At 54.6% G+C, this 12,246-nt stretch overlaps 2 protein-coding genes across 2 annotated transcripts; both read right to left on the bottom strand.

Annotated features, from left to right (window-relative positions):
- Positions 1 to 140: 140 nt before the first annotated feature.
- Positions 141 to 4,218, bottom strand: CERS2 (ceramide synthase 2). The gene is made up of 11 exons (XM_054294794.1): positions 4,137 to 4,218; positions 2,646 to 2,819; positions 2,115 to 2,232; positions 1,913 to 2,031; positions 1,680 to 1,737; positions 1,554 to 1,604; positions 1,289 to 1,381; positions 900 to 1,028; positions 710 to 816; positions 477 to 630; positions 141 to 295 (listed from the first exon to the last, which is right to left on the bottom strand). Exons 2-11 carry the CDS (start codon positions 2,816 to 2,818, stop codon positions 167 to 169), a joined length of 1,131 nt encoding a protein of 376 aa, XP_054150769.1. The 5' UTR covers position 2,819; positions 4,137 to 4,218; the 3' UTR covers positions 141 to 166.
- A 1,520-nt stretch (positions 4,219 to 5,738) lies between these two features.
- Positions 5,739 to 10,962, bottom strand: MINDY1 (MINDY lysine 48 deubiquitinase 1). The gene is made up of 8 exons (XM_054294769.1): positions 10,880 to 10,962; positions 10,215 to 10,272; positions 10,051 to 10,115; positions 9,795 to 9,953; positions 8,847 to 8,949; positions 8,621 to 8,763; positions 7,348 to 7,539; positions 5,739 to 6,103 (listed from the first exon to the last, which is right to left on the bottom strand). The coding sequence occupies exons 2-8, from the start codon at positions 10,225 to 10,227 to the stop codon at positions 6,056 to 6,058; spliced, it is 723 nt and encodes a 240-aa protein (XP_054150744.1). The 5' UTR covers positions 10,228 to 10,272; positions 10,880 to 10,962; the 3' UTR covers positions 5,739 to 6,055.
- Positions 10,963 to 12,246: the final 1,284 nt, after the last annotated feature.

Genomic DNA, 12,246 nt, shown 5'->3' with positions numbered 1-12,246 from the left:
GGAACCGCAGTGGATTAAGGCAGCAGGTGAGAGGTGGAAGGGCACCAGCGGTGAGTGTGAGGCAGAGCTGCGGCCCCGCTCCGGAGCGGGGGCGGGCGCTCCGGGGTCCCGGTGCGGAGCGGCCGGAGGGGCCGGGCCGGTGGCAGCTCTCGGGTCCGGGGCGCTCTCAGTCGGTTTTGCGGTGGTTGTTGTTGAGGACGGGGTGGCCGTTGGAGAGGGGACCGTTCTTGGTCACCTCCTCCTCCTCCTCGGTGTTGTCCGTCTCCTCACGGTCACTCCGCTCGTCCTCCACCACCTGCGGGCAGAGGGAAAAAGGGGGTTCAGGCAGCAGCTCCCCCCATTTTCCTGCCGTGCCTCAGTTTCCCCATTGCAACCACAGCGGTTTCTCCCCACGGTGCACCTGGAGAGCCAAAGGCAGTTGGGATTCAGGATCTGGGGGTCCTTCCTTCCCCCATGACATCCCCATGCCCCCTTACCTTTCCAGTTATGAACTTCTGGGCCATGCGGATGATGAGGTAGGCCCAGAAGATGTGCAGCGACTGCAGCACCACCATCATGAAGTTGAAGAAGTAGTAACCAAAGAAGGCAGGGTAGAGATCCAGCGGATAAACCATCGTGCAGTGCATGATCCTGCCAGGAAAAGCCACTCCTGTCACTGAGACTCCCCCAGCCCCTGCCTCAGTTTCCCCCGTTCCCCAGCAGAGCTCACCAGAAGGGGAGGATGACCAGGCGGGTGATGATGAAGACGGCGGCGAAGACGATGAAGATGTTGTTGCAGGTGTTCCTCCACCCGGCGTAGTTGAACATTTTGGCAGACTGGGGGGGGGCAGAGGGGGTGAGCAGGGCAGGGGGCACAGGATGGGGCACGGGGTGCCAGCAGGGCAGGGGAACACACCAACCTCCAGCAGATAATCCGAGGAGTCGTGCAGGGCCATGATGAGAGTCCCGGCACGGACGTAGTTGGCAAACCAGGAGAAGCTGATGAGGATGATGGTGGCAACGTGGTGGATGATTTGCTCTTTGAAGTCCTGTGCCCAAAGCAAAGGGAAGCTCAGCAAAGGGAGGGTTACAGCAAACCCCCATCCCACAGCCCCTGGGCTTCTCCCACCTTCCAAAGGCTCCAGTTACCCCACAAGACAATGGGTTCCCTTCAAGAAATGAGCTTTTCTTGCTTTTTCCTGCTCCTGTGCCCACATCCTCCCAGCTGCTCCCTCCTGCCCACCACAAAGGTGAAGAAAACCCTGCTGAGATGTCCCAGTGTCCCCCAGCCCATCCCAGTGTCCCCCACCTTGCGCTTGACGTCAGAGGCGATGCTGAAGAGCAGGGACCAGTAGAAGGAGAGCTCGATCATGTAGTACCAGTACTGGGAGGGCAGCACGCTCTGGGGGCAAGGGACAGGTTGGGGGGGTCCTCTGTGTCCCCCAGAGGGGTTTGGTCCCCTCCTGTGAGCACCATCCGGGTGCCCTGAGGACCCCCAAACCCTCCTGCACCCCCAGTTCCCCCTGGTGCTCAGGAGAAGCCGTGGGCTGGCAGCTGGGATGGATCTTGCTCACCTGGATGGGGTATCCCTTCCACACCTCCCGGAGGTCGTAGAACCAAGGTTTCTGCAGGAGGGGGAGACACAGGAGTCAGAGGGGCCACGGGGGCTGGGGGAGCAAGGGGAGGGGGGCAATACTCACATCCACTATGACAGCCATGCCAGCAATGAAAGCAATAAGGTAAAAGGTGAATCTCCAACTGGAAAAAGGAAGCAGACGTTCCTCAGACGGGCACCGGGGAGCAGGAGGGAGGAGGACGGACCCAGATCCCGCATCTCCCACCCTCCCAGGCAGCTCCTGGCCCAGCTGGGACCCCCAGAGCCCCCCAGGGTGGAGGGACAGTGACACCAGGCAGGAAGGGACGGGGGTCTCACCTGGCCTCCCTGAATTTCTTGAGCAGGCTGGGCCGGTCCTGGTTGCGGCGGCGGCGGAACCAGCGCTCGACCTGGCGCACGGTGCAGCCGCTCTTCTTGGAGAGCATCTCCACGTCGGCCTGGGGACACCAGGGCAGCCCCACTGTGTCACACAGCCCTGCCTCTGCCACCGTGACCCCCTGGCGACCCCCTGAGCCCTCACCTGCTTGGGGTGTTTGCTGGTGGCAGCATAAAACCTCTCCAGCACCGCGTTGGGGGTGGCTTTTAACCGCACCTTCTCCTTGACGTTCAGCAGCCCGGCCAGGGGGGTGGCCACGTACCTGGGGAAGGAATTCCTGTCACCTGCACGGTTTGGCACCATTAAAGCCACCCAGGGACCCACAACGATCAGTGCCTCGGTGTCCCCACGCTGCTTTGCCTCCTCCAGGGTGGGTTTTGCCAAGGGGAGCCCCCCAGGTCCCTCTGTCACAGGCTGTCCCCACTCAGCCCCTCCCTTCTCTCGCCATCCCAACAAAGCCGGGTCTGTTCCCATTGTTTGCCCAACAAATCACTCCCTAAAGGCCGTGTTTGTGTGGGGAAAGGGGAGCACGTGGGTTTGCTAGGGGGGATCATGACCCCCAGCTCGGCTGAGCACAAGGTGCCACATCCCAGTGTTCAGCCACAGCCCCCAGGGCACGGGGAGAGCCGGATAGGGGGCTCAGGAACCGTCCCCACCCCCAGGGAAGGGACTCACGTCTCAAAGAGGTGCCGGACAACGAGGAAGAGGAAGGCCAAGGGGAGGGTGATGTACAGGTCAGAGGCTTTGGCATAGACTCGCCCATCCCGGTCCTCCAGGTCAGCCCAGGTGAGGTTTGCCGGGAGCCAGAGCCGTTCCCACCAAAAATAGCTGTACAAGGTCTGAAACATGCTGAGGGAAGGGAAAGGGGGAGAGGTGAGGGGGGCATCTCCGAGGAGAAGGCCGATCCCACCCCGCCCCCACCAGGCGCCCCAATTTCCACCTCGGCTCCCAGCGAGGCCCCCGTGAAATCCCCGTCGGAGCTCGGCTCGGGCACCGAGGGACTTTGCTCCCTGCAGACCGGAGGTCACAGGGTGATCATTAACAGGGGCCCCAGTCCTGCTTACACCCGGCAGCTGGGCTCCTGCAGCCAGCCCGAGGGAACAGCCGGGCTCCCCGTCCGCACCGGGACCGCAACCCCGGCTCCGCACCGGGATCGGGAGCGGGGAGAAACCCCCGAGCTCGGTTTCCCTCCTGTACGCGCATCCCGCGGCCGATCCAAACCCGATTCCCGGTGGGAAAAGGAGGCACGGAGCCCACCGCCAGCGCTGCGAGGCCCGGCACGGCCCCAGCGCGGGATTAGGGATTTGCGGCCACACAATGAGCACCTTTGTGCCTTAAAAAGGCTCCGGCCGGGGGAGCGGCCCCTCGGGGCCAGCGGGGTCAGCGCATCCCGGCTCCCCGTCCCTCCCCTCCGGCCGATTCGGGGGAACCCCGCGGGGTCGGGATGGGCTCGGTCGGGATCGCAGCCCCGGGACGCGAATCCCCGACACGGATTGTGGCGAGGGCCGGGGCGGCTCCGCTCGGCCGCGGGAGGAAGAGGAACCACCGTGGCCGGTTTCGCAAGGGCGGGCGGGAGGGAGGTGCCGCAATTCCCGGCTCCCGGGGCCGTGCCGCGGGCAGGTAACGGGAGGGGAGCGTGGGAGGACGGGGTGAGGCCCCGGTCAGGGCCGGCAACTCCTTCTCCCCCGGGGCACCGGCGGCACGGCGCGATGTGCGGGCACCGGGGCACGGAGCCGGTGCAGGAGGGGGCACCGCCAGGCCGGACCCCCCTCCCCAGAGGTGATTTTAGCAGCGATCCTGCTGGAAACCGACAAACCCTGACGTTTTATAGTCGTCGGCAGATAAACGGGACCGGGAGGGATCCGGGCCCGGGGGCTGCGCGCCCGACCAGGCCGGGGGGCAGCGACCCCGCCGGGGCCCGAGGCCGCTGTGGGCCCGGGGGGGCCCCGCCTTCACCCGGCCCCGCCCGGGCAGCTCCGGGGGGCCCCGGCGGGCCCTGCCCGAGGGCGGATGGAGGCCCGGGATGGCTCCGGTGCGCGCCCAACGCCCGCAGAAAGGCCCGGCCGCGGGCCTGGCGCGGGGGGGGCGAGCGGGAACCATCCCGCGGCCCCTCCGGGCGGCCCCTCGCGGAGCGGGGCGGCCCCGCGCGCCCCCGGCCGCACTCACCCGCAGCCGCCGCCGGAGCCCTCACGGAGCCGCCGCTCGCCCCCCTCCGTCCCGCGCGCGCCCCGCGCCAGGCAGCGGCGGCAGTGACGTCACCGCGGACCCGGGAGTGACGTCACCGCAACGCCGCGGGGAGCGGCGCCCGCCGTGGGGCGGGGCGGGGCCCAGGCGTGAGCAATCGACCGCCGAGACGGGATCCGTGCGCCCCCCTATGGACCCCGGGGTGCGCCATATACACCCCAAATACACGCCCTATAGACAGCCCTATATGTGCCTTGTGCACCCCATATAAACACCCTCTAGAGAGTCCTATATGTGCCCCATATACACCCCATATACATCCCTGTAGACAGCCCTATATGTGCCCCGTGCACCCCATATAAACACCCTATAGAGAGCCCTATATGTGCCCCATATACACCTCTATACACCCTATAGACAGCCCTGTATGTGCCCTATATAGACACCATATAGACAGCCCTATATGTGTCCTGTGCACCCCATATAAACACCCTATAGACAGCCCTGTATGTGCCCCATATACACCCTATAGAAAGCCTTATATGTGCCCTGTGCGCCCCATATAAACACCCTATAGTGAGCCCTATATGTGCCCCATATACACCCCTATACACTCTATAGAGAGCCCAGCATGTGCCCCACTTACCCCCTATAGACAGCCCTATATGTGCCCTGTGCACCTCATATAGACACACTATAGACAGCCATGTATGTGCCCCATATACACCCCTATACACCCTATAGAGAGGCCAGTATGTGCCCCATATACACCCTATAGAGAGCCCAGTATGTGCCCCACATACACCCCACATACCCCCTATAAACGGCCCTATATGTACCCCATATACCCCCTATAGGTGCCCCATATACACCCCATATAGACAGCCCTATATGTGCCCCCTACACCCCCTATAGACAGCCCTATATGTACCCCATATACCCCCTACAGACACCCCATTTGTGCCCCATATATCCCCCATAGACAGCTCTATATGTGCCCCATATACCCCCTATAGACAGCCCTGTATGTACCCCATATACCCCCTACAGACACCCCATTTTTGCCCCATATACCCCCCATAGACAGCTCTATATGTGCCCCATATACCCCCCATAAACAGCTCTATATGTGCCCCATATACCCCCCATAGACAGCTCTATATGTACCCCATATACCCCCTACAGACACCCCATTTGTGCCCCATATACCCCCCATAGACAGCTCTATATGTACCCCATATACCCCCTACAGACAGCTCTATATGTGCCCCATATACCCCCCATAGACAGCTCTATATGTGCCCCATATACCCCCCATAGACAGCCCTATTTGTGCCTCTATGGAACCCCACAGGCCCCACTCGCCCTCTGTCGCCGCCTGGCGGCCACGCCGCGCCACTGCACCCCACAGAGGGGACCCCAAACCCGCGGGGGAACCGTGACCCCAAATCCCCAAAAAGCCCCCCAAACCCGCAGAGGAACGCTGACCCCAAATCCCCCAAAAGCCGCCCAGATCCCCCCAATCCCCCCCAACCCCTGTGTCCCCAGAGAACAGAAGCTCCCACTGATCTCAGGGTGCAGGGGGACAAGTCCTTTACTTGCCAAAGGCTAAGGCCACATTTTGAACAGGGGTGTGCAGGTGTCCCCCCATCCCCACACCCACACCCACCCCTGTCTCAGGGCGTGGACTGAGGTGTGGGACCCCCCCGAGTGGGACCCCCCCTGTGTTAAGGCCACTGGGAAGTTTGGGGTGTTCCTGGGGTGGGCTCAGACGGTCACCCCTCGTCTCCAGCCCACAGGGACCCCCAGGAAGTCCCTAGAGGACCCCCCAGGATGTCCCTGGAGGATGCAGAGCGGGATTTTGGGGGGCTGCAGGCGTGGGGACCCCCAGGCACCGGGTGCTAGAGGAGGGTGCAGTCCAAATCCGGCCTCTGGCGCCGCCGCTCCGCCTGTGGGGACAGGGACAAGGACAGGGCTGAGCTCTGGGGGGACGCACAGAGACCCCCAGGGCCAGCAGCACCTCCCGGGTACCTGCGCTGGGAGCAGCTGAGGAGGAGCAGGGTGGTGAGGATGATGGTGAGGATGAGGATGGTGCTGCTGGTACTCCTCCTGCTGCAGCTGCCGCGCCAGCTCCAGGTCGCTGAGCACCGAGGAAGGGTCCTGTCCCTGCTGCAGTGACAGGGCCACCATGAAATCCTGGCAGGAGCACAGAGAGGGGGGTCAGACCCTGGGGGATCCAGGATGGGACTCATTTGTTCCTGTCAGATTTTCTAAAAAATTCCCCTTGTCCAGGATTTCCTCCTGGCAAGCTGAGAAGCCTCAGCTTGTTGTGTTTTGCTGCTTTGGAATTTGATTTGGAGATTGTTTTTCCAGCACGTGAATTGTTTTTATTTAATGAATCATGGCCAGCTGTGTCGGGACTCTGGAAGGAGTCACGAGTTTTTATTATATTTATTAAAATGTTCAATAAAATATTATTCTATTATTTATTATTAAAATTATTTAGATTTGTAACATTATAAAATAATATAATTATTATAATATTTATTAAAATTAGTATATTTATAAAGTATTTATTATAATATTTATAACGCATTTATAGTACTTTTTATTTTATTATTTTATATTAATTATAATATTATTTATTATAACAAGAATTTTAGCATTCTTGTTAAGCCTTCTGCCTGTATCCTTTCCCTACTTCTTTAGTATAGTTTTAGTATAGTATTCTTATAATAATTCTTATAATAACATAAAATTCTTATAATAATGATAATCATAATAACTTTAGTATCGTATTCTTATAGTCATTAGTATAGTATTCGTATAATAATAAAATATATTAATTGAATATAGTAACTTATTATAGTCAGTATAATAATAAGTATTCTTATATAGTAATGTAATGTAATGTAATGATATAATAATGTAATGTAATGTAATGTAGTGTAATGTAATGTAATGATATGATATGATATGATATGATATATGATATGGTATGATGTAATGTAATGTAATGTAATGTAGTGTAATGTAATGTAATGTAATGTAATATAATATAATATAATATAATATAATATAATATAATATAATATAATATAAACCTTCTGAGAACACAGACTCAGATCCATGTCCTCCCTTGTCCTGGGAACCCCCCAACACCCACACCCGCTGCCACCACGTGTCCCCAAACCTGGTCCACTTGTCTCTGCTGCAGCCGGGGGTCCGGGGGGGCCGTGCTGGCCCCGTCCTTGCCCAGGGGGTGGCTGAGGTGGAACTCGGTGTCACAGAAGCAGCTGTCCCCATCCACACTGTGCAGGCTCTCCCACACCACCCCCTCCTCCTGCAGGAAGCCCTGGTCGGTCACCAGCAGGTAGAGGTGGCCCTGGGCACAAGGGACAGTGCCACGGACATGTTTAATGAAAAATCCTTTTGATAGGATCTTTTTCTCCTGAGAGGCCTCAGGAATGAAATGTAAACAATAATTATCTGCTGCTATAAAATGCAACAGGTGCATCTTTGATTGGTGTCATGTGGTTGTTTTTAATTAATGGCCAATCACAGTCCGGCTGTCTCGGACTCTCTGAGAGTCACAAGATTTTATTGTCATTCCACTCCTTTGTATTCCTTTCTGATGAAATCCTTTCTTCTATTCTTTAGTATAGTTTTAATATCTTCATATAATATAATATAATATAATATAATATAATATAATATAATATAATATGATACGATATGATGTAATGCAATGCAATGTAATATAATATAATTATACATATTATATATTATATATTATATATTATATAGATAATATATGTATAATATATGTTGTATATTATATATTATACATTATATATAATTAATAAAATAATAATATAATATTATATTACATTATGTATAGTATAATATACTATAATATACTATACTATACTACACTATACTATAATATGATAATAACATAATATAATATAATATAATATAACATAATATAATGTAATTAATGCAATGCAATGTAATATAATTATATATATTATATATAATATATAATATATAATATAGATAATATATATAATATTATATATTGTATATTATATATTATACATTATACATAATTAATAAAATAATAATATATTATATTACATTATGTATAATATACTATACTATACTATACTACACTATAATATAATATAATATAACATAACATAACATAACATAACATAACATAATATAATATAATATAATATAATATAATATAATATAATATAATATAACAAAATACTAATTCAGTCTTCTGAAACCTGTGAACACCACCACAGCTGGTGACCCCGAGCGAGGAACATTCCCACAGGACAGGTGACAGTGGGTCCTGTGTGGGGCTCTGGGGGGCACAGCAGGGTCTGGGGGGGCCCAGAAGGCTCTGGGGGGCACAGAGGGCTCTGGGGGGCACAGAGGGTCGGGGCTCCCACCTTGTGTTTGATCATGGTGCTGAAGTGGTTGTTGCGGAAGAAGACGCCGAGCTCTCCCTCGCGGGCGCGCGCCGTGAGCTCGCACAGCCCGTGGAAGGTCAGCTGGGACGCCGTGGCCTCCAGGAACTGCTCTGCCACCAGCCCTGAGGGGACAGCGGGGACGTGGCGGGGCCGGGGGTTCCCGGCTGTGCCCCCCAGGCCCGTGGGGAGGCGACAGGGCCGTTACCTTCGCTCACCAGGCGCGAGTCGCTGGCGTGCTTGCAGGTGATGATCTTCTCCACCAGCTGGTTGTAGCTGAGCTTGCCCACGGCCTGCACCTGCTCGGGGCTCTGTGGGGCGGCAGGGACACACGGGGTGAGCTCCTGGTGGGCGTGGAGCCACAGCAGAGGGGTCTGAGGGTCCCTTCTGAAGGGAGGAAGCACCCAGGGCAACCTCCTGCCATGGCCAGAGGAGCCAGGCACTGCCTCGGGTTCAGAGCCCCATCCCAAACATCACTGAGGGCTTTGGGGTGGCAATTTCTGGATCATCTGGACCTCCCCAAACCACAGGCAGGGACACCTCCTGTTAGACCAGGCTCATCTAGAGCCCCCCTAAACCACAGGCAGGGACATCTCCTGATAGACCAGGCTCATCTAGAGTCCCCCTAAACCATAGTCCTGCTAGACCAGGCTCATCTGGAACCTCCAAACCATAGACAGAGACACCTTCTGCTACACCAGGCTCATCTGGATCCCCCTAAACCACAGGCAGGGACACCTCCTGCTAGACCAGGCTCATCTGGACCCTCCCCAAACCACAGTCCTGCTAGACCAAGCTCATCTGGATCCCCCTAAACCACAGGCAGGGACATCTCCTGCTAGACCAGGCTCATCTGGACCTCCCCAAACCATAAGTAGGGACATCTCCTACCAGACCAGGTTCATCTGGACCCCCCCAAACCACAATCCTGCTACACCAGGCTCATCTGGAACCCCCAAACCACAGTTATGGACATCTCCTGCTAGAGCATGTTCCTCCAGGCCCCAGCCAACCTGGCCTTGAGCACTCCTAGGGTTGGGACATCCACCCTCAGCTCGGTCACCTTGGCCACGACGAGCCCCAGCTCCTCTCCAGCCCTGGGGACACCTCTGTGACCCCACAGAAGCCCCAGCAGCAGCCAGGCAGGGGGGCTCACCTGGGGGTCCACCAGCCAGCCGTGGTACAGCGGGATGTTGAGGAGGTCGAAGACGATGCACTCGGGGGTGTACTCGAAATCTGAGACCCCCGTGAACCTCACGTTGACGTCCAGCCCCGTGGAGAGCTTGGGCAGCACTGTCATGGTGTCATTGATGTTCTGGGGGGCAGCAGAAACACGGGGAGGGGTCACTCCTGTAGGTGACACCCCAAATCCTGCAGCCAGCGGGGCTGTGTGTTCTGGGGGTGCTCCTCACCTGCTGGAAGTTCAGCTGCAGCCCCTCTGAGGTGTCCTTGGGTTGGGTGGCCAGGATGCAATTCCCTGTGAGACAGCGGGGTCAGAGCCCCCCCCCAGGGAATGTGGGGGTCCCACTGGAGCCCCCCATCCCGTTCCTGGTGCCAGAGCAGGGTCCGCACTCACCCAAATGTGCCATCAGCTCCTCGGCCGTGACCACCTCTGTCTGCGGGGGCAGCTTCACCTGGGGGCAACCAGAGCAGGCTGGAGACCATCCCATTGATCCCTTCCCATCCCATTGATAACATCCCATTGATAACATCCCATTGATCCCCTCCCATCCCATTGATCCCATCCCATTGATAACATCCCATTGATCCCTTCCCATCCCATCGATCCCATTGATCCCATCCCAGCCCATCCCATTCCATCCCATTGATCCCAACCCATTGATCCCATCCCATCCCATTGATCCCATCCCATCGATCCCATCCCATCCCATCCCATCCCATCCCATCCCATTGATAACATCCCATTGATCCCTTCCCATCCCATCGATCCCATTGATCCCATCCCACTGATAACATCCCATCCATCCCATCCCATCCCATTGATCCAATCCCATCGATCCCATCCCATCTCATTGATCCCATTGATCCCATTGATCCCATCCCATCCCATCCCATTGATCCAATCCCATTGACCCCATCCCATCCCATCCCACTGATCCCATTGACCCCATCCCATCCCATCCCATCCTATCCCATCGATCCCATCCCATTGATCCCATCCCACCCCACCCCTGGGACCCCTCCCCAGGGCATTTGGGGGTCCAAAGCCCCCCCACTTGCCTTCCACTGCAGCAGGAGGATGTTGATGATGGCCAGCAGCGGGCAGGGCCCGTTCTCGCCCTGGGTCACCAGGGCCGTGCGCTGCCCCTTCCACAGGATCCACTTGACAAAGTAAAAATCCCCGGGGGGCTGCGCCCGGGGGGGCTCGGCCGGCGGGGACCCCCTGTCCTGGGGGGACCCCCTGTCCTGGGAAGACCCCCCCTCCTTCAGGGACCCCTTGTCCTGTGGGGGCTGCTCTTTGGGGGACCCCCCTTCCTTCGGGGACCCTTCCTCCTTTGGGGACCCCTCCTCATGCAGGGGCTGCTGCTGCTTGGGGGAGCCCCCCGGGGGTCCCTGGGGGCTGGAGACCCCTTCCTGCTGCCTGGATGGACCCCCAGAACCTTCCCAGGAATTCCCTGCACTGGGAATTGTGTCACTGGAACTGGGAATTGTGTCATCAACATTGGGAATTCCGTCCCCTACACCGGGAATTCCGTCCCTAAAATCGGGAATTGTGTCCCCAACGCTGGGAACTGTGTCATCGACACTGGGAACTCTGTCACCTGCACCAGGAATTGTGTCACCAACAGCAGGAATTTTGTCACCAGCACCGGGAATTTCATCCTCAACACTGGGAATTGTGTCACCAGCATTGGGAACTCCATCCCCTACACTGGGAATTCCATCCCCTACACCAGGAATTGTGGCCCCTACACTGGGAATTCCATCCCCAGCACTGGGAATTGTGTCCCCAACATTGGGAATTTTGTCCCCACCCGCAGCATCCTCGGGGGTCCCCTCCTGCTCCATGGGACCCTCTGGTGCTGCTCTGGCTCCACTCAGGCTCCTGGGAATGCTCTGGGTCTGTCCAGGAGCAGCTGCATCCCAAATCAGCCTGAGGAGGGAAAATGGGGCTGACTGAGGAAAATACTGAGATATTATAAATATAATATAAATTAAATATGTTCACAAATCTAAATCTAAATCTAAATATACATGTAAATAAACCCATAAATGTATATTTATATATGTATACATATTATCTATATCTATAGATATATATGTCTATATATGGGGTTGTAAATGAAATTAAATGAAAAAAATGAAATATAATTTTAAAAATAAAATTAAATAAAATTAAATATAATAAAATAGAATAGAATTAAATTAAATTTAAAAATAGAACAGAATTAAATTAAATTTGAAAATGGAATAAAATAGAAAAAAATTAAGTAAGTTTAAAAATTAAATAAAATGAAATAAAATAAAAATTTAAAATAAAATAAAATAGAATAAAATTAAATTAAATTTAAAAATAGAATAGAATTAAATTTTAAAATAGAATAGAATTAAAAAATAAAATAAAACAAAACAAAACAAAATAAAAC

Source organism: Melozone crissalis, unplaced genomic scaffold (assembly GCF_028551555.1).
Source record: "Melozone crissalis strain CALT ecotype California unplaced genomic scaffold, PUWL_Pcris_2 ptg000323l_1, whole genome shotgun sequence".
Lineage (NCBI taxonomy): Eukaryota > Metazoa > Chordata > Aves > Passeriformes > Passerellidae > Melozone > Melozone crissalis.
The sequence above is the reverse complement of the archived record's forward strand: the minus strand, read 5'-3'. Positions and strand labels throughout refer to the sequence as shown.